Source organism: Micrasema longulum, unplaced genomic scaffold (assembly GCF_059751315.1).
Source record: "Micrasema longulum isolate JH-2025_06_02 unplaced genomic scaffold, ASM5975131v1 h1tg000136l, whole genome shotgun sequence".
Classification (NCBI taxonomy): domain Eukaryota; kingdom Metazoa; phylum Arthropoda; class Insecta; order Trichoptera; family Brachycentridae; genus Micrasema; species Micrasema longulum.
In genome coordinates this window covers 617,788-641,583 of record NW_028277342.1, presented here as the reverse complement: position 1 = coordinate 641,583, position 23,796 = coordinate 617,788, and the positions used below count along the sequence as shown (strand labels likewise).

Sequence of the window (23,796 nt, the reverse complement as noted above, 5' to 3'; positions counted from 1 at the left end):
CTAGTATCGATATTAATTAATTTATGGATAAATGTAGCTTTTTTTCTCAGATGCGTTTTAAAAATTAGATTAATATGAAAAGACATTTATTATTTTGTTGGTTGGTTGGAAGAAATTTCCATTTGGCAATAAGCCTGCTAATGTAAAAAAAGTTATATTAATAAAATGACACTTAAGTTATCATTGCCTACAAGGTATCGGTGTCTAGTGATGCCGTTTAAAGCCATGAAAATGTTATTTACAATGCGCCGTAAAACCACCATAAGATATGGGTTGTGTAATGGATGATTCGTGTTCCCGTTACCTCAACAGTACGGATATTTACCATTTAATAGCAATGGTGAAAATGAAAATATACCATGGAAAAAGTATCTGCAATCCATTCGTTATAAAAATTACATCAATAGATTTTATATCTCTGTTCTATTTTTCCAACATCATCATCATCATTTCCTTTCCACGCCTAATGATGCATAGGGCACTGCATTAGTTCACCAATCGCAGCGTATCTTGATATTTTTTTAAATGTAAGATGATCAGTCTTACGTTTCAGATACCAGTCCAGGGACTTTGAAATAGTCTAGTGTAAAAACAGCCTTTAAATAAATATTTCATATAAACCACGTCTAACTATTACACTATTTTTTACGATTTATTTAATTATTAAAGTATTCACTTTGTTGACAAGCATATCAATAAATGTTAATAAATCATAGCATATAACCGAGTACTTTTTTAGAGGCGGGAAAAAAAGGAGTATTAATTTTCTAGGTATGGTGACCATCACAATGGAACGTCGTATAATGGGCTATATTGTTAAGTGGTTATATACAATTATTTAGTAACATTTACCATCTTTTTACATTATTTTGGCTTTAGGCGGATATAAAAGTTCTCTCCCACGAGGCAACGGTGATATTTTTTACTTTTACCCGGTGATAGAAGCGTCGACATAAAATGTGTCCCAATTATCTTCCAACAAGCTTTACGATGCGCCATTTAACGCGCCCCTAAATGTCACTTTAATGTCACACCTGATGAAAAAAAAACTTTTAACACATTAAACAGCAGGCCATTTTGAAATCGAATATCGTTCCGCTCGTTTAGCATTGCGCATAAAGCCGGTAAGTAATCTCAGATATGTAAGACGTAAAAACAAAATGTCTTTTTTACCATTATGTAAATGTCGCTTCTTGGGACAATAGTGTGGCGGGATATAAAACAAGATACATGGCACCTTTGTTAGAACAGTGACAGCAAATCGCACATCCGTTTAAATAATTATAACTCGAAAAAGCAAAATATCCAAGAGAACTAATAAACTATATTAACACGTCTTAAAACCATTTGTTTTTCATTGAGTTTTCTTGTTTTTGATTTTACCCTTCAACCCTTTATAGGACACATGTTTCGTGTAGATTTACCCTTTGCAAACCAGTATTTTAAAAAGCTTTTTATTTAAAAAAAAATTATTTGAAAATTTATTTATTAACCCTTACGGATTATTATATTTATTTTACAAAAATAATATAAACCTTTTTAATTCATACTCTTTTGTTCAAAATGATATTTTTTACATCTTTTGAAAAGTTTGTTTGAGTCTTTTGTTTAGTTTTGTCTGGTAGTTTGTTGTATAACTTCAGTCCCTGGTTTATTAGTCTCGATTGTCCTTGTCTTGTTTTAGAAAGTTGTGTATGATAGTTTTCTGATATTCTCGTATTATGTCCATGTTGACTACAATTTTTTACAAGTTTTAAATTTTCGTCTACAATTACATTAGTAGCTAATTTATGGATAAATTTTAATGATTCTAGTTGAAAGAGTTCAGTTATATTATTCTCCGACTCAACACGGATTTTCTAGCGAGTCGGGGCAAGTTCACAGTCATGGATCGAGCCTGATTGTATCATCATAAACTGTGTCTCTGTCCCCAATAAATGCACATACAAGGCTACTAAAAAATAAAATAAAATAAATTAATTATTAATACGAAACATTAGAAAATAAATACCTTAATTCTGGTGGTACATGTATGTATCTCTTTATTTGAGGTGTGCTATAAAGGGTAAACGCAATGTCAACGATTTATATTTAAATATCTAGATTTATCATTGAAATACTATAACATTTTGAGAAAATCTCGATTGTCATACAGAAAAAAAATGTTAAAACATGACACTGTTTGAGAATTGTAGCGTTCAAATAAATTTAACTGTAAGTGTGTCATACAGCACAAAGGTATCAAGTGGGTTTAAAGATATAATTATATATTTTTTTGGAATGTGAGAGTTACGGCAAATTTTTTTCTTATTTCATCGTCACCTCAAAAAAAAGTTGAAAGTTAAAAAACTGTAGCGTTTTCGTCAAAATGGGAAAAATAAATTGTATTGCCATGCAACCATTTTTGTCCACATTGACAAGAACGCGACAATTATTTCAATTTAAACTTTATTCAAGTTAACTTTTTTTATACAACTGGCTCTAATATGTAATACGACAAAACAGTACCTACATCCGCTTCTAGCTAACAAAATAAATGCACCTATTAGGTACCTACTACGTTGAGATACATTTTGAATTTTCCACAGGCCTTATAGTTTGTTATCCGTATTCCAAAGATAAAAACGTCAAACGTCCCAGCCCAAAATCTAATTTCTATGGTTGAGAAATGCTGAATCGAGTCAACATTTTCAAAGGCCTCGGAAATTCGGAGAGTTGTCTTCTTTCCGTACTTTTTTCTAGCTCGCAATCGTTCCTGAGGCGACGTGTGACAAGACGTGAATGTAGAATGTATGTGGTTGGCAGAAAGCGACGTGGACGCAGCCAGGCTAGTGACGTCTGTCCGCTTCCACCGAGAAAAAGTTCTGCAACGTTTGAAAAGCGAATTGCAGAAGAAAATATTATTTTCCCCTTTGTACATAAAATACTTACCGCAAAAACGTAACCTCATGTGAACCATACAAAATACAACACAATTATGAAACATATTCTTGTTTTACTTAAACTCGGGTGACGCTTAATAAAGCATTTTAATTAAAATTCTTTTAAGCTTGTGATAAGTTACTTTTATCAATTCAGGGTCAATCTTTCTGAATTTTGACATTCACTTTTATCACGTAAGTAGATACCTTTACCATTAAAAAAATAAACTACATTAATGTTTAAAACATATTCATTTTCATGTAATAACCGACATTTTTTTTGTTTTTTGCCACTAATAGCCATCTAACACAGATATCAAACATAAGCTACTAAACGATATAACGATTAACTTGAGTAAGTGTCAAATTAATACAATTTAAACTTAGGCTTTTTTAAATAATATGCAGGCATCGTGGTAGAGTTGTCAGCGTGATTGCTTACCATGCAATAGGTCTCGGGTTTGGTTCCTAACATGGTTGACATGAAATATCTATTTTAAAGTGTGTTTTTAGAATAGAATATTTCACAGTCCCTAGACTAGTACCTGAAGCGTAATACTGATCATTTTACCTTCATGGTACTTAAAAGTTATCAAGATGCTCTACGATTGGTGCATCAATGCAGTGTCGTACGCACCATCAGGCTCGGAAAAGACATTATAAAAATAATAAGAATTAGTAATCATCTTTGTTATAAACGGTTTTTCAGGGCCAGACCGCAAAACTTCAGAGGAAAATTCCTCACGGTAAGCTTTAAAAAAAATCCTCATATTTTTTTCCAAATAGTCATTAAAAAAAAAATTAATAATAATAATCTCAAAATGGAGTAAATCTTTAATTTCTTGGACTAGCATCCCTTCCACAAACCTTTACGCCTCCTCAAAAAAAAAAAACAGATGTATTAACTACATATGTATCATATTTTCTTTACTTTCTTTGTACAGTTTGTGGAAACCTGTAATTGACTCTGAGTTTTTACAATATTTCTGTTGTTCACTATAATTATGTATAAAGAACTGTTCGTTTCCCAAATAAAATAAAACACCATGTCATTTTTTTGGTTCGTTTATCTTAGTAATCAGGATTAAAGCCCTAAGCCTCCTCACTATTTAAAAATGTAGTCTTTCCTGGGTGTAGTTTTTACTACGACTGAAAAAGCTAATAAAATTCCTGAAATGTTGCCAGTTGCCAGTGACAGTAGCCGCAAGGACTCCCCTTGAGTGCAACAAATATTGAGATCGACAAGACCCCCTTCTATGGAGAGGGGTTATCGAGATTTTACAGTAACATTGTATATATATGTTCTGGGATATCTCTCCCGGGACAAAACTATACGAAAACCAATATAAATTGTTTCAAACTCACTTCTACTTCGATTTCAATAGAAACCATTCGAGCCGAAAGTACCTTGGGTATATTTATAGATGTTTTAAAATATATGCACGTAGAAACTGACTTCTTTGACAAAATTCGGAGAATATTCTTGTTTGATTTTAATATCACAAATACATATTCAACAATATTTTAAGTATGTCAAATGTTTGTGGAGAAGTGTTGGATTCCCAACACAAATAAATCAATTAAAATCCTACAATTGCAAATTTAAATACGGTAAATACACTTTTAACTTTTGTGCCTATGATGTCACGTAAGTCTAGAGAATACAAGACTTGATACATCTCTCTTTTTTATAAATGAAGAGGAATTTTACTAAATTTTATGAACATTTTATAAATTTTAGAAAATAGATTATTAAACAGTGTGTGCGTATCAAACAATATGTGTTCAATTTTTGTTTTTAAATACCCGTATTTTAAAATATCACGTATTTTGTTTAATGTTTCACGACATTACAGCATCGTTTGCAAAGAGATTTTTAAATACATACCTGTATATTTTTTAATTGCATAGTCTTGTGAGGTAAACATAATTAGTATTATCTTGAATTATTGTGAATATAAAATCACATTTTGTAAGCAACGAAGCAAAAAGGAGATAGTATTTTTTAAGCTAATACGATATTATAACTAACCTTACTTAAATTTGTCTTCCTTTCATTAATAACATAAATATTTTTTCTTTTCTTTTTTTTGCACCACAACAGGCCAGGGGGCCCAATTACAGTGGTGAATTAGATTACAGAACAACCAGGCTTGAGAAAAATCACATTTTTAATTTTTGTGTTCTCACCGGGAATCGAACCCGGAACCTTCCGTGCGTGAGTCAAGCGTCTTGACCACTACACCACGGAGGCCGCCAAATATGTAAGTGCTTCTTAACGCGTACCGAAATAAATAATTATTATTGAATGACAATTAACATGCGTTCAGCTGAAATTTAATACATAGTATTACAAACCTGATTTTCATACGGTAATTTTGCTTTACTGACAAATATTTATTTTTATCGTTATCTTCTACAAGGTTTTTTTCAATTGCATCTTTAAAATAATTCAAATTTATATCAAACTGAATATTGTTCCCGACTAATCGGGAAATATGGATTCTTGTTACGAATTCTTTAAAACCATTTCTTGTCATAAATCACAATAACATAAAAGAAATTATATATTTATCAGTTTCTTAATTTTCCCCTAAACCAGATGTAACAATAACAATAAATTATACATTCGTGCAGAACATAATTTATTTTATTATTGGAGTTTTATGTAGGTGTATCCAGGTTTCTTTCCACGCACAGGGCTTACAAAAGGATTTCTTTTATTATTCAATAGAGTACTTACTCTATGTTCCTTTTGGTTATTACTTAGCAGAACCATTTCTTTCTAGATGTTTCTTACCTTCAATACTCACCCCCCGCACTGCTTCTTTCGTCGCAAACTTTTAATAAAACAACACACCTGAAGATGATATCATAACTTATCTTCAGAGAAAGCAGTAAAAAATACATAGCCTCAAAGGGAAGAATTTCATTGCCGTTTTTTATTTGCTTCAATAAATAAACAGCAACGGCTTATTACGAAATTATCTTTTGAATTGGCAAGAAATTGATATACCGAAATACTTGGCCTACCGGTAAGATCTAGTTATTTTTTGCAGATTTTCAGGGCCTATCTAACAAGGGTTGCGTTTTTTATGTTCTTTTGCGGCGTATCATTCTAGGAATGAAAGCTTGGAAGCCATATTTCTGTTATTACTGGGGAATCAGCGTTTAAGAGAGAGAACATTAATAAAACAAACAATGACTGCGGCACGGTACAAAAACGAGGTACACACGACATCAGTCCAGACGATTGACAATGTTCTAAACTTTTAAAAAAATGCTATTGACATACCGCATAGCAACTCTGAAAAACGTTGCTAGCAGATTGACAGCTCTTACTAAATAAAATAACTTGTACTAGTACTCTCCCATCAAATAAAGTTAACGAATAACAAAAAAATATCCAAATCCGACGGAAGCAAATTAGCATAAAATAAAAAATATATATTTGAGTGACAAGTGAACAATGTGAATTAAATTTTGAACAATGGACAGTCCTCCTTAGAAAAAGATTCCCTATTGAGAAGGACTCTTAAATTAATTTTGTATACATTTTTTAAAAAATGTAGTAAGGATCAAAAGCCTGACGTTCGCACTCCACTCTAACACAGCTTGATTCCCATTTTCTAATAGTTATTTACAACTCGTTGAAAATGACCACCGAAATTTAAATGTTTGGGAATAAGAATAAGAACACTAATGTTTTTTTTATTGAAAAAAATAATATAGAAACTGGAAAAACGTTTTTTTCCAAATTGCACTTGAAAGTTCGTGGGTTTTTAATTATGAATAACGATATTGTTTTATAACAGTCGTGAACCATTTCTGTCTCTTGATGTGCTTTATGAAAAGGATATTAGAAACAGGCTGATCCCACAACAATCATCTTAATTCCCTCTCGCGGTTAGGAACATAGTTGTAATTAACCGTTTCTATGGCGGAGGCGACCCCAGTAAATATCAGGACGAATGTTAAATCAGTATTCACTACCGTTCCAATAATTGAACGTGAATAATTGGGACTATTTATAGCGGACGCCCCGCTGTGAATCACAGCAGGGGTGAAAAATACCCAGTCTTTAATCTGATTTCTAAAACTGCGTTTGTATAATATAATTAGTTTTATTGGGGGTTGTCTGATTGGCTGGCGTTTCAATAATTGAGATTGGCGACCGTTTATGAATTAGTACGAAAAGTTATATCGTCTATGTAAGTTCAGTACCGCGGATGAACCATTTTTCAAAATGTTTAGGAGTGACAAAACACCTAAAAAAATTCAATCAGTTTATTTTGTGTTGTTGATTTATATTAGAAAATCTATTTTTACTATCGTATGAGTCAATACAAAGTTAATTGTGGCAACTAAGAATGGCGAATTCGTCGTATTGCCTCTGGTTTGATGGGTTCAAAAAATCTTTTTTTTTTTTGCGTAAATTGTTTCCTTTATATATCGAAAATATGTTGGTAAAGTGAATTTTAAAATTCGAAGCCATTATAAAGATACAACAGTTAGAAGAGGCAGGTATTCGGAGCGCTGGTATGAGTTGTAACTGTACTGTACTTGAAACTTCAAACGTGTTTTTCTCAATGCTACGTTTTTCAAACTATCCTCCATCATATCTTGAGAACGGCTTGGCCGATTCTCTTCAAATATATAGAGTGGACTCAACATATATAGACGCACGGAATGATCTATTATCACCCCAAAATTGTAAGTATTTCTATTTTTTTTTAACAAAAAGTTGACACAAAATACATGAAACTCGAATTTTTTGTTCCAAAGTCTGTCAAAAATCCAATTTTCAACATTTTCTTTTTATAATAGTCCATTCCGTGAATATAAGCTTACGGATTAAAACACTGCCATTTTTTTTAGTTTCAAATAAGCCAATCAGCTGATTTTGTGGAGGGAGTGAGCGTGAAACCAGGATGATCAGTATGAGCAAGAAGACATATTGGCACATCAAAATATTTTTTACAACGAATAAATTAAAAAAAAACAAAAAAAGCAAATGGTTGCTTACTTATGCAGGGGTAAAACGAGGAGGGGTGGAGGGAGGAGTGGGAGGGGGGAGTCTGATACGCCGAAAACTGCGCGGCCGAGCTCCCCTCACTTCTCCCCTTGCAGAAGTAAGCAACCATTTGTTTTTTTTAATATTTTATTTAGAAAAATTTCCTTTGTTCTAATTATTATTTTAAATATGCTAATATGTCTTCTTGCCCATACTGATCGTTGTTTTGGATGTGACAGGGTTTAAAGAACACGGTATATATAAATACCATAAATCAATAATATTACACAACGGTAAAAAGGAAGAAAGGGGAAAGGAGGAGAAATTAAGGAAGAGAAGGGAGATGTTTCTTCAGATGTGATTTGAACAGAGATACTGTAGTAACATCTTTGATAGTAGATGGGAGATGAATTCACAGTCGAACCGCTTGGACACTATATGAGTTAGAAAAGAAAGAGGAATTGTGGATGGGTATTGAGAGGGTGCTTCGAGAATTAGAACGAAGAGGTAAGCCATTAACTGATAAGCGTTGATTTTTTCATGGAGGTATATAGGTGCGTTAGGACTATGAAGTACAGTGAACAGAAGTGAGAGGGGTGAAAGTCTCTCCGCTGTCTAATTTTGAGCCATTTCAGTTGCCTATGGTAATCAGATATGTGATCATAAATATTTCCTTAAACCAAAAAATACCTAACGCATATATTCTGAAGTCGTTTAAATTTATTACTATTCAAAATATTGAAGCCGTAACAATTAAAAATGCAATGGAATCCTACCTGATTCTGCTTGCTTGACAGCATCTTTTTCTGGAGTCCCTTCTAGCGTCATTGGAATAATGCGTTCTTTGGGGGCCAGCACCTTACTCCCGGATTTAGGACTTTCGAACGATTGCGCGACGGATTCTTTAGTCGGCGGACGATCGGCGGCGGGGAATTTAGGGGACAAGGGAGACGCCGGGGACACCGGCGTCACGACGACCTTTTCAACCATCACTTTAGTGGTCACCGGCGCGACAAGGACCCTTTCGACCGTGATCGTGGCGGCTTTCGCGGCGGCACCGTCGCGGGCGGTGGATTCGGAGGCGCGGCGCGCGGTCTCGCGGTTGTCCGGGGTCAGCTCGCCGCGCGCGCGCACGTACTCCCAGTCGTCGCGCAGTTTGGCGATCTTCTCGCGAAGTTCGGCCGACACGGCGTGCTTGGCCCCCTCGCACTCCTTCTCTATGTTCGTGAAGTTCTCCAGAACTTCGTTCACGTCGGTTTCGCGACCGCGCACTTGCACCTGGAAAGAGATTTACATTGAGATAAAAAAAAACACATCATACTTTCTGAACTTCTCGACTTAATTTTTTGAATATATTTTTATTTATTTAAGTTTATTGTTGTGCACACAGTGCTATATTGGTATAATTACAGTGATATTATTTTTTAAAAAACATAAACGTAACACAGCACCAATTACGTGCACAACACAATATATCGTGGGTATACTGGCAAAGAGCTTTAACTCTCAGTTTTAAGAAATCAAGCATTTAAGTTTTGTTCCAATTTTACTCTTTTATACCTTATTTAAATATAGTAAGATGTTAATTGCTCATTTAAGAACGTGTTTGAATTTTTCCGTTTCTTAATTTTATATTAAAATTAAAATTCTCAACTCACTCTTTGATGCGCCTGAACTACTGAGCTTAATAAAATTAAATATCCCAACTAGAAACCTCAGACAAAACTCACTCTTTCATACCGATAACCATAGAACTAACTATGGTTTTCATTCCCCTATGCCCAGAATTCTTAGGTCTGCCAACAAACATACCATTCTTGATTTCTTTGATAACAAGTTGTCTTCTTTCAAACGATCACTGAATCAAATTCAATTATAAACACCTCTCTCCCGCTTCCACTCCCACAAAGTCTACTAAAAACCATCGAGTCTTTCTAATTTTGTTATAATAATTTTCTATGTATAAATTTGTCCATAAAAAAGCCCATTGGGCGTATATATAAATAAATATTAAGTAAATATTAAGTTATTTAAAGCTTTTAGCCAGAATAAAATACCGGGTATACGACTTAACCTTAAATTTATTTTTAAAACTACAGATATGAAATTTAATATGACTTAGTGTATTTTGCCAGTTTGTAGAGCGTTAAAAACATTACAAAATTGCATCATTAAGTCAAATCCGCATATTTTCGAGTTAACGTTTTTTGCCAGTATACCCACGATAGTATAATACAATTTCTGAACAGGACAACAAAATGTAACGAGAATATGTTTAACACGTAACTCCATTTTTGTTGGTATCTCCAGACTCAAAACTCAATAAGACGCATCGTAGTTGGGAAGGTACATTTTTATTTTTTTTATTTTTTTTCAAAGATTCGGATTATTTCTTCCATATCATTAACAAATTTATTTTATTAATTTTTATTTTGGTTACTACGGAAAACAACAGCATTACAACAACAACTAAAACAACAAACCATCACGCCGTTTCCCCGTAAGGATAGGCAGAGATGATAGAACGCCACATCACTCTATCGTTGCATACATATCTCGCTTCCTCTACATTCATACATCTTCAAATCAATCAAAGAAATGCAGTTTAAAGGTTTAGAGCAGCTAGGTACATAATGTTATAAAATACAATATAAACAAAATATTAAGTTCTATTTGATATGGAACATATACACTGATGTTTAAAATTTCTCAAAAAGACTCACGTTAAAGACATCGATGTCCTTAGCATATTGGTTCGCAAGTGCATGCATCCGCACTACTAGATAAAGCGTTTTTAATTTAAATAAAAAAATACCATAATGTTGTCAATGACAGTCTTCTTAGCACTTGGAGCCAACTCCTTGGAGATGTTGATCCTCGTCTTTGTTTCCATGACCCAAGAAATCACCGAGTCAAGTCGCGCCCCGTACTTGTTGACGGCTGCCAACTTGGAGGTGATGTATTCCTTATGACCAGCGAGGTTCGTCGATGCCTTAAACATACAACACACGGGGTACAAAATCGAACACGTGACACCATTGTGGAGACATTGTATGATGGTGGTGGTAATAGTCTTAACCCAATAAGCTTGCCTTTATAAGTATACACGGTTTTTCAGGGTCAGACCGCGAAACTTCAGAGATACATTCCTCGTGGTAAGCTTTAAAAAAAATCCTAAAAAAAATTCTCCAAAAAGTCATTAAAAAAAAAAAAATTGTAATCTCAAAATGTAGTAAATCCTCAATTTCTCGGACAAGCAGTCCCTCCACAAACCCCTACCTCTCTCCTACCCAGCCGCTTCCCTTGTCCGCGTCTGATGCGTATCGCTTCGTTGGTCCAATACGTTTTCATTGCAATTGTATTTGTCAGGGAGGGGTAGGGGTTTGCGGAAGGGATGCTAGTCCGAGAAATTAAAGGTTTACTCCATTTTGAGATGTTAATTTTTTTTTTTTTAATGACATTTTGGAAAAAAATTATTGCTTAATATATGTTCCTCTGAAGTTTCGCGTTCTGGTCCTGAAAATCCGTGTGTACGAGGAATATAAAGAAAGTAAAAGTACCACAATTTTTGTATTAAAAAAAATATATAAGTATATTAAAAAAAATACAGTACATGGTTTGCATATAAATATATTACTTATTTTTCCACGCAGTCGCCTTCCCGTTCTATTCAGGTTGTAAGTCGTGGCACGAGATTTTTGATGCCCTTCTCATAGGACTCTCCTACCATCTCCTTCGTCCACTTCAAGACCTCTTGTTTCACCTCCTCATCAGTTAGAATTTTTTTTCACCCATGTGAAGTCTTCAAGAAGGTAAAATGATGATAACCTGAAGGCGCGAAGTCAGTGGAGTATGCAGGGTGGTTCAAAATGCAAAAACTTCAGTCGGAGTTTTTCCTTCTGCGAAAAGGAACCTTATGACAGCGCGCACCTCGCACCAAGCGGGATTTCTTATTGACATATTTCGCAGAAACGAAAACTACGAGGCAAGTTTTGGTACTAACGTGGGTCGCCAGTGCTCGTTGTGTTCAGGAGAACCCCCACTACCAAGCAGTGTTGCCAACTTTTGGAGAAAAAAAATCTCACAGCAGGAGAGCCAAACAGTACTCTTACTTTCTGAATATGCCTCGTATATTGGGTATTTTTAAATTTGGAAAAAAACGGACACAGCTTATGTTAACACATATAAAGGTTAGTTGATCGCGACCCCGGCGAGTGCGGACTCTTTATTACGCGATATTTTTCGCAATGTAGTGACGTTCTTATTCTTAGAGGTAGGGGTCAGTGCTATGCAAGCTCCTGACGTCACTGCAACTTGTGAAGATCTATTGCGCGACGAAAAAAACAAAAAAAATCGAAATGATAGAAAATGGTGGATAAAATCGGAGTTGTAGGTAGGGATTTTAAATTGCCCGAGGCTACAGTGCGATCAATTTTTAAAAAGGCGTAGAGAAATTATTTTTAAAGCAAGCAATGGTTGGTTTGATCGGTTTAAATAACGATCAAACTTGCATTGCCTCAAAATAAAATTAAAATCAGCTGAAAAATATCCGAAAGAGTTCCGTGAAAAATTCCCCGTTGATCGCGAAATTTGGCTTATCGCGGCCATGTCCAGAACCTACATGCATCTGTACTTGGTTTTACCCGCGGCTTCGCTCGCGTGGTATTTATTTATTTAATTTACAAAAACGCCCGGAGGGCTTTTACAAATATATTACATGGATAAAATATATAAAGTAAGGAATAAAATATGGCATTTGGTACATTCAAATACATATTTATACATACAACTAGTAAGAAAACATATTTTAAAAATACGTGTAAACATGTATATGTACAAAAACGACATGATATACATAAATATTGTAAAACATTTAATTAAATCCATATACCCAGTGAGAAAAACAGATTTCATTAGAATTAGAGTAAAATTAGTTGATTAATTAGTTTTGTAGTTTAACAATAAGAATTTACACGACAGAATGATATTTTTTTTCAGGAAAAAAAGCAGCCTGTATCAAGCAGCTGGTCCTCAAACTATAGCCTTGTAAAAAAAACGACGATCCATTTGTCTTTGGCGACGAAGTATCCTAATTCTGTTTAAATATTAATTAATTTCTCCACTAAGATTTTCCCGAAGAAGTGATATTTATTTCTATGCTTGTGACACTTGTCAGCTTACCGGCAATCCCTACACAAAAAATCACGTTCATCGGTCGCTCCGTTGCGACGTAAAAAAACATTTTTCCACAAAAAAAAATTCCCGAGAAAGTGATAATTTTTCGGGATAAAAAGTAACCTAATACTTTTCGAATCTCCGGCAATCCTTATGCAAAAAAATATCTGTTCCGACTTGAAGGAAACACAAACAAACATACAAACACACATTCGAATTTATAATTTTAGTATGGGTATAAATATTATTTACATATAACTATAAAGTTAAATAAATAAAAATCCAAAGTATATTTATTACCTTTTCAATTTGGGCTTGCGCACTTGCAACCTGTTCATTCTTAGGAAGTTGCTTGTTCTTTCTTAATACTTCCATATCTTTGCGTTTCGTAGATAACTCTTCCTCGCGAGCCTGTTAATCATTAAAAATAAACATGATACACTTGTCATTATACAAAGTACATTTTGCATTATTTGAATGGGATATTAAAATGATGATAAAAAGCGTTTGAATTTTGTATGAAAATCAAAGTAAAAATAATAATTTATAGTATGTATCGTATTCAGATATCTGCATCAGAAGAAAAACAACCATATAAATAATTTAGATTTAAGTTACAAATGGTTTCTATTATACCTACACATCTTTTTGGCAATCATCAAATTAAATAGTTATTCAAAATAAAATACTTTTTATTATACGTATACATGTACACTTTTAAGTTATACGCTGACCAATTTCATGTTCAGTTATACGTAGATCGACAACTTTAATTTCCAGTTAAATATGTTAATATTAACAGCTCCCTAGGTGGTTGAATACAGTCCTTGTCTACAAAAAATTGGATAAACTCAAAACACATGTGATGTTCAAGTTTTATCAGTGTCATAATACATTATATCCCCTTATACCAGCACTTTTGCTGATTTGGAATATTTTGGACAAATATAATAAAATATGTTATGTATTTTGTCATAGATAAATAAATAAATTGTCAAAAACGTAGACCACTTTCATTTTTAGTTCATAATAATTTTTATTAGTCATTTGAATAAAAAAATCACAATTAATTTTTATAATAATTTTCAAATATTTTTTTTAATGTATTAAAAAAATATTTATATATAATCTCTAATAGTAGAGTACAATATGCTATGTATATTTCCAAATATTAGTTTTTTTATGCATCTATATTTATAATTTCCGATTTTTATTAACCTACTAATTTTAATGTTTAAACTTTAATATTTACAAAGTTAATAAGCATAAGAAAATACACACCGATGATACTATATTTATTTTAATCTATAAGTACAAAAATATGTGCACTTTGCCAAACGAACTTTTTGCTAAAAGCAATTAGCATTTAATTCAAGTTTAACGATAGATTTACACTTATTTGCTATGAGTTATAATAATTTAGACCCAAGTTTAAAAGGCATTTTTGTAAGATGCATTTTACGAACCGGATAGTACTGGCGAGTAGCTGTGATTTCACGAAAATACGATTTTAATTCAGACATAATTAATTTACCGCGATGTACGTAACAACTTTACACACGGCTGAAAATAAATTTAATCGTAAACGGCCGAAATAAACACAAACCACAACACAACATTTATTTAAACACAATTTATTGAACCTGATTTTAGACACAAAGAGATCTAGTAACACTATTCGGAACAGGTGAATCAAATAGCAACACTCGGATTTTCGTTTTGTCTTTTAGACTTTTTTCCGTAAATATTTACAACCGGTGCACAAAGCACGTTTCTTTTAATCTCCAGTTAACAGATCGCGTGAAGCGATCATCTGTGGACGTTCTAAATGAAGAACTAGAAAAGCATCTCCCTCTACGCGCGCGGAGTATGACAGAAAATATTCCCAGAGGGATCAGAAATAGACGCGATCGGGGATTCAAGCACGTGTGAAATCGTCAATTGCCAAAGACAACATTTTTTTGACTATTTTTTTTTTTTATTGTCAACAGATAATTATATAATATTTAAATACATATTATAAACAAAAGTCCAATAGGGAAATACAACTTTTTTTTACAATTATAAACTATTAAGGGTCAATGAAATACTGTCGAGCGATAAAAATATTTTTTTGTACTTATTAGTAGCATAAGAAATATTTTTCAATTCCTGCGAAAACGCTTCATTCCATTGGCCATGCCCCTTTTACGTCACGATTCGGTTAAATTTTTACCTTTGTTTGTGACCGTTTAAATTTAAATAGAGCGTCGTCACGAATTTTGTCGACACAATTGGCAAAGCCAAACATGTCGCGTTTTCGTTGAGACACATTTTTTAACAATTTTATTTTTTAAATTATTAATGAAAACATTTTCCCACAATATCCATTTTTTTTTATTTATTGTAAATTTCATTGATAAACCCTTACAGGTTACATACAATTAACAAATATTTTCACTTTTAAAATTCACATTCTACTGTTAATGATAATATTATTAACATCTCCATTCTATGTCAATCGCATAAATCACATTGAATCAGTCCAACATCGCTTGCTTCGAAAAATAGCGTGGATGCTTGGACTAGAGAGAGATAATTATTCTTATGTTGAAATAGAGTCGATGTTAAATATTTCTAGTCTACAAAAACGTAGAACTAATATTGACTCCATATATATGTTCGGCATACTAAATGGTATAATCGATGTTCCATCATTACTGGGACAAGTAAAATTCAATATTCCGACTCGTAGATTGAGAAACAATGAAGTACTGTTCATCGATCAGCATAGAACAAACTATGGCCTAAATTCTCCAATGACCCGCCTTTGTCGTATTGTTAACTCAAGACAGGATTTGGACTTTTTTGGTTTAAGTTTACAACGATTTAAACGAGCACTAAATAAATAGTCCAGATCTTGTCTCGATGTCCCTTATGTTTGTCAATGCTTCTTTCTTTTTTCTTTAAATGTTTTAAACTACTCTTTTATTGTAATATTTAAACCTTATAAATTGTAAACATGGACAATGTCCGTCAATAAATAAATAAATAAATAAAGATTATCTGAGTCTTTTGTTTAGTTTTGTCTGGTAGTTTATTGTATCATTTCAGTCCATGGTTTATTAATCTCGACTGTCCTTGTCTCGTTTTAGAAGGTTGTATATGATATTTTTCTGATATTCTCGTGTTGTGTTTACTACAGTTTTTTTCAAGTTTTAGTTCTTCGTCAACAATTACATCAGTGGCTAATTTTAAGGATTCTAGTTTAATGAATTCAGTTACATTTAATTGCTTAGTTTGTTTAAATAGTTTTTTTAGTTGTGTTAGATAGGGTATGTCAACTTTAATATTTTATTTTGCTGTCTTTATAGTCTGTTTATTTCATTTTGATTTTGATATAGATTTTGAAAATTCAATTAATTTTCATAAATCTATTACACATATTTTTTTATCGTTTATCAGTATTTGTAATATGTGATATTTTGCTATTGGAAACTTCCACGTTATTAGTTACGTAAATTGTCACATAAATATAATATTGTATTTATTTATTTATTTAAATCTTCAAGTACAAACAATAAGTACTTTGGCGGACTTATTGCTAAAAGCAATATCCTCCAGCCAACCAAAAGACAGACATGTCAAAAATTTGTAATAAAAAATATATATTTAAATAAAATAATTAAATAACTAGCAAGGGTATCAAATCGTCAAATCGCTCTATCGTCCAATGATTTGTGTCTTCTAATTTCTAACATAGTCAGTTGTAGTTTACAACGAAAAGATTTGACGACTTGTGCACATGCTAAAGGTCCAGGCTACTCAAACTTGCTAAGACTGGAAAGAAACGAAGAAGAAAAAAGTGATGTGTGATAATAGATTCGAGTTGTGCCATAGAACTAAGTGCTATTTCAGTCAAGAATGGATTCGCACGTGCTTCATACTTAAATCTTTTTTACAATTTTTGTTTGTTTATGCTGCCGCCTCTTAACCGAAATTCTGTTACATTTTATTAGATGCGCACGATTTTATTTTCCGAGTAAAATAGTATTTGCACTATCGATCTTTTCACTCACAAATTAAGATCTTACTATAAAAAATAAAGTAAATAAAAACAACTTTGTTTTTAACCACTTTTGTTTTATATCGACCGGTTTCAAAGCCATACAAGAATCTTTATCAAGGTATACATAATTAATGAATTCTATCATATTTAATTTTATCAATGTTATGCTGCGTAACTAATAAATTAAGTCTTTTCGTTTTGTAAGAATGGGAAGCGTAATGTAAGACCCATCCAACATCACCATTACTATCAAACATTGAATCTGTTTATTTGTAAAAAAAAAAAAACAAATTTACGCCATTTTAATTGTATATTTATTTAACACGTTTTAATCAACTCGTTTAACAATAAAAACGCGTAACTTTGGCCGTTTTGAAGTGACTTTTAACTTATTTAAATAATATTGATGTTTTTGTTGATATTTCTTGATAAAACTCCATAGTTAATGATTATGATAAAATTATAAATAAACTTATCAATAAAACTTCTTGGTTTAGTTTTCCTTTTTATTTTTAAGTAGGCATCTTCAAGACTGGTGAATTGTTTACAACATTTACAGTTTTATACTTTTCTTAACATATTTTGGAGATAAGATCAAATAAGTATTTTAACAGGGGACAGAAACATAAATATTTACAACTAGTTAAAGTTAAACTAAACCAAGAAGTTTCATTGATAACTTTATTTATAATTATATCATAATCATTATTTTATTAATAAGTTTCGGTTTCGGCCGTAACTAGAACGGAAGCGAATTTCTGTTTCGGCTGAAAATCTTATTTCGGTCAGTCACTATCATATATATCTTCTTATGTGAGAATGGATTTGATGTAACTAATCATTGTAACGAATATTTGGACGTTTTAGAGCAGTTTCGGCCGTTTTGAAGTAATTATATCCAAAAAATGACTCCTGGGGATCAGTTTTGCGTAGAGCTGTCACCCGTTTTGTTGCGTAAAATTACAACTCCTTTTTTTTTAATTATAAATATGATGGCAATTAAGCTATTTTTCCGCAATGTTTTTATTGCTTGATTAAAAAGTTGAACTTCAATTAATTTTTGTAAATATATCGTATTGAAAAAAAAAACCATTCGTTTAAATTGCAAATCCCTGACTACAAATTTGAACCACCATTGTTTTATATGGAATTTAAAATAAAACAAGAATAATATATAATAAAAATAAAGAGTTCAAATACTACTAAATCTATGTTCGGGGATAATGTAAAGAAAGTTATTTTTTTTATTAAAGAAATATTACATGTAAAAGGGGCTTGTAAAAATAAATAAATGTAATTCACATTCTGATTGGGAGGTTTGGTTGACACGAAGAGACGCATTATCACGTTGAAGTATGGCGTGTCCCATAAACACTGCATAAAGATGAGCATTTTACTCGCTAATGGAAGGTTGACGTAAATCTTTCAACGGAAAATTCTTTGCCAGAAACACTTTTGAAGCGCGGGAATTTTTCCTGTCAGAAAAATATTTCAAATTTTGTTACTTCGCGTACATCGTAATGTCGTTCGCGCGATCGTTCAAATGCTTTGAATTTCATGTTTGAAGGGTACAGGATACAAAGGAAGAATGTCAAAAAATGAAGTTTTGAGAAAAAACGTTCTTATGTTTTCAAACGTCTTGGACATTTTTATTTATTTATTTTTTATTTATTTAACTTTTTGTACATAATGTTATTTGTACATTGTCGGGCTTATTGCCAAATGGCAATTTCTTCCAACCAACCAACAAAATAAAAATAATTCAAGTTACAGAATATATTCAATAGAAAAAAAAGATTAAAAAGCTAAAGATGTATAAAAATATAAATAAACGTATTTGTTTATAAATTACCTTAAATAAAAACTATTACTCAATGGGGAAAAGGAAAGGAGGAGAGATTAAGAAAGAGAAAGGAGATGTTTCTTCAGACGTGATTTAAAGAGAGATAATGCAATAACATCTTTGATGGTGGATGGGAGATGATTCCACAGTCGAGCCGCATGGACACTATATGAGTTAGGGAAGAAAGAGTAACTGTGGATGGGTATTAAGAGAGTCAAATAATCTTATTAAATAATGCAAATAGCCTTTACTGTTTTATATCATCTTAAATGTTTTTCACTAATATTAAATTGTCGCTTTATTTCCAGTATATAACTGACATTCTTCCTTCATCTCCAGTGTGTATTTTTTTCTTGTTCACGTATCTAGTAAAGTAGAGCCTTCATGTCAAATTTTACTAAACATAAATGTAGATCATGGGTAGGGTTGCCATTCGTCCCGATATATCGGGACGGTCACCTTTATTCCTATCCCGACGTCCCGATAAAACCTGTAATGGCCCGATTTAAACTCACATTGTGCAGCAACGCAATTAACTAACAAAAAATCTTCCACGGCGAAATAGTGGATTAGGTGGCAAAAACTTTAAGTAATTTATGTGTCTAAAGAACTTCATAGAGGCTAATCTTGCCTTGATAGAGTGGAAGTCGATAAGTTCTGTGGAAGAAAAGCGGATTTTTTTTGTTGAAATGACGAGTAATTATTTTCGATTCCTGCCTTGTTCCGGTGTCGGCCAAGTGTAGTGGATTTATAAAAGAAGTCGTCTGCTGCCAGGGAATGTAGAACTAATGTTGAAGTATCAGGTCCTCGATTATGATGGGAAGATAAAGACGTCATACCTTGACGGTAGAGTTGAAGATAAATTCCCTCAAGCGATTATAAAAATATACTACCAACCCCCCCCCCCCCTTTATGTTTTGGGTAGGTACATCGATATGAATCAAGGGGAAGCGTGCGTCACGGTACACATATCTACGCTCTAAAATGACATAGCTTCAGTATGACGTCATAGCTGAAGATAAAAGTCTCCCGACCGACTACAAAGGTATAGTATCGATACCACCATCAAGTTTTGATGTAAGTTCATCATTTTATACCGACGAGTCTAGAACCCCTCGATACGTTTATCTACGCATTAAAAGTGACAAAAATTTTGTTCCACCGAGCAATCTTTTCTTTAATTATGATTTATTTTTAAAAAAAATCGTTTTGAGGTTGGCACTTTTTTTCTTAAAAGCCTATATCAAAAATATGAGAGAGAAATAAGTAAGTTTTGAAGTCGAATTAAATTCCGACATAACTGTCACTTTAATAAAACGAACGCCTAGATGTGGAAATAATGTAGCTAGGTTCTCTCCTATTAACAAATAAGAGTATAAAATAATTTAGTTATTATATTTTTTCCATCTGTTTTAATATCTTTTTGACTGTATGTATTGAGACGTTATAGGAGCCGGCTTTGTAGTCGATCGGTACAGATCGGTAGATACATACAGACGATCGTTAAGTGTACCGTCTCGGTGATTTCCAAAAGTCATGCAAAATTCATGTTCAAGCGAGCATTTTTTGCTTGAATTGGGATTTATTGGAGTTTATAATCGCTTTGAAGTGAGCACTTTTTATTACAGAAGCCTATTTAAATTCAAAATGAGAACTATTTTAAGTGTTAATGACGTAAGGAACGCGGACTAATTGTTTGCGGTCATTTCATTGGCTTGTTTCGATCATATGATGTCGATATGACAGAACATACCGAGGTAAGATACATATAGTACAGCAGTTAAGTATACCGTCTCGATATATACAGATGAAGATAGCGTTCATAGTCGAGGCATAGGTTAATATTAAAAGACTTGCACGGATTTCTACGGATACGAAAAAGGGAAAGAACTGCTCAAAGTAAAATCATCAAAAAAATACAGGCTTTCACAAGAAACACAACATAAAATGTAAGAAAATGATTTGTTTTATATTTAAAAGATACATTTTAAAGTATGTATATTAAAATGGCATTTTTTATTGCTACGAAATCTTGCCATCCCAGAACGTCCCGACGAGACCCTAGCGAAATCTGGTAACCCTAGTCGTGTGCAATACCGTCAAATGCCATTATTAGTTTAAAAACACATGAAAATTGACATCCATCCTTTATATCTTGTACCCTTCATTTGGAATATTTTAACGATTTTCACAGGTGGGTTCGAGTATTTATTTATTTATTTTCTGCGTCCAGGGGGATAAAGAACACAGTTCTGTGCGTGAAATAGAACCAAAATCCCGGACGAGTATTTTTGACTCAATGACCAGTCTCAGGCGAAATTCCTAAAAAATAATCGGGTGGAGATAAGTCCGCTTCGTAGTGTAGTGGTTGGCGCGTTCGCCTGCCATACTTCAGGTCCTGGGAGGGTCAACGTGAAATATTTATTAATTATATTTCATATGCTAACCTGTTTCAGAACACGACTGTTCCTTTGTCGAGGATTATTTTAAAGTTTATTTCAGTTTTCGTATTTTTTTACGCCTTGACAAAGAAAGTCATGATGTTATGAAACCAATCGGCCGTATTTATTTATTAATTTATTTTAGTAATTTTATAGAAAGTAAGTATTTACATTATTTATTTATGGTGAATTATGTTCAGCACCACCCGATAGTAAATACGGGTTATGTAATGGTGTGAGAAAAATATCTCGCGAACTGTGAGTCATTCGTTTCAATTGAATAACTCAGATAATGCAACGGAATTCTAAGGAAACTTAGAACTGAGTTAATACATCAAAATTGATGTTCAAAAGCTCTTAGCTCCAATAGATTCTCGGGAAGGTAGATGAGAAGCAATTGAAGAAAGACCGACAGATATAATATTATATCAACAGATATGGAAAACTCTCAGTAGGAATATTGAAGTCTAAGACCATTTACGAGTATGTACCTACTGTGAAATATGTACCATATTGACGATGTTCGAACGTCCGTCAGTTGTTTTCGCGAAATTCAAGAGCTGAATACTTGCTGAAACCTTCATTAATTCCATATTATGATGTTCACATCAAGAATATTGAATCAGTTCAACATCGATTTTTGAGAAAGATAGGCTGGAGGTTGGGCTAATCCAGAGACCTATATACGAATAATGAGTTAGAAACTACCTTGAATATATCTTCTCTTCAAGGCCGGCGAAATAAATCCGACCTTAAAGTCCTATTTAAAATTCTCAACTCACTCTTTGATGCGCCTGAACTACTGAGCTCAATAAAATTCAATATCCCAACTGGAAACCTCAGACAAAACTTACTCTTTCATACCGATAACCATAGAACTAACTATGGTTTTCATTCCCCTATGCCCAGAATTCTTAGGTCTGCCAACAAACATACCAGTCTTGATTTATTTGATAACAAGTTGTCTTCTTTCAAACGATCACTGAATCAAATTCAATTATAAACACCTCTCTCCCGCTTCCACTCCCACAAAGTCTACTATAAACCATTGAGTCTTTCTATTTTTTTATAATAATTTTCTATTGATGTGAGAGACATTTCCCTTTTCGCGTCCAGTGGTGCATAGGGCACTGCTTTGTAAAATCAAGTGCAATGTATCTCTATCATCTTTTACGCGAACGTACCCAACGTTTCTCATCATCATCACCCAGATCAATCTTATGCTTCAGGGGGTGCTATTCTCAATGCTCTCGCGGCAGTAGAAAACACTTTATCTCGTGTATTTTGTATGTAAATACACGAAATACATGGTTTTTCTACGGCCGCGAGAGCGTTTGTAATAGCAGCCCAGGTGCTAGTCCAGGAACAATGAAATATTGCAGTGTAGACACCTTTACAACTAATATTTCTGATTATCTAACTTCTTGAACGAGTTGTCTCGTAGCATCGACAGTGGACGGTTGTGTGTTTTGTTATCAGCGCGTACAATTTTGTGTGAATAACAATATTTCTTCGGTGCATTGTACTGGATTAGTCAAGTCATAACTCGACATCGAGGGAGACAAGTTTTCGATTTTTGATTATTATTTATTTTTATTTAATTTCTGTGACTGCGTTCTTTTTCGCATTTTCGTTGTTTAAGGCTTAAGTATGGAGGATCCTGGGGATCCTCCTGATCTTGAGCATAGAAAAAGACCCAGGGCACCCAGTTCCCCTGATTTGCAACCATGCAAACTTCCTTTCCCTGCTCCCGACCTTTCCTCTCCAGCATTTACCTATTCGGATAATGCTTCTGGCCCATTCTTGGTGTTCGTTCAATACCAAGAATCTTCAAAACCCCTTCATCCTATCACTTTTGGTAAACTTTTATATACCAACAAAATTAGTAACATTATATTAGGAGGTGTGAGAGTGGAAAACAAATTTAAAATTTCCTTGACATTTAAGACTGCCGTTGCAGCAAACAATTTTTTAACATCAAACTTTGTCGTTACTAACTCCCTGAAAGCCTATGTACCGTCATTTAAAGTAACCAAATTAGGAATTGTAAAAAGTGTGTCTACAGATCTTACAATTGAAGAAATTATTGAGTCAATCGAGGTCCCTTATGGATGTGGTAAGGTAATTAAGGCTCGACGTCTTAATTATAAAGATAAATCTTGTGAAACTGTGACATGGAAACCATCTCAGTCGATTGTTTTGACTTTCGAGGGGCAAACATTACCCAATAACGTTTATTTGTTTCATAATTCTTTAAAAGTGGAGCAATATATTTTTCCAACTATTTTATGTTTTCAATGTTGCCGCTTTGGCCACACGAAAACACAATGCCGATCGATCCCTAGGTGTTACAA

At 33.2% G+C, this 23,796-nt stretch overlaps 1 protein-coding gene across 3 annotated transcripts in view; it reads right to left on the bottom strand.

The window, feature by feature from the left end:
- The window catches only part of LOC148284270 (dystrophin-like), a 404,658-nt gene that overhangs the window by 255,176 nt on the left and 125,686 nt on the right, over positions 1-23,796 (bottom strand). For all 3 annotated transcript variants that reach the window (XM_088242412.1, XM_088242414.1, XM_088242413.1), the window contains 3 exons: positions 13,411-13,521; positions 10,751-10,927; positions 8,712-9,213 (listed from right to left, as the gene is read on the bottom strand). In XM_088242412.1, the coding sequence (XP_088098538.1) occupies positions 8,712-9,213; positions 10,751-10,927; positions 13,411-13,521 (790 nt within the window). The remainder of the gene's footprint in view (positions 1-8,711; positions 9,214-10,750; positions 10,928-13,410; positions 13,522-23,796) is intronic.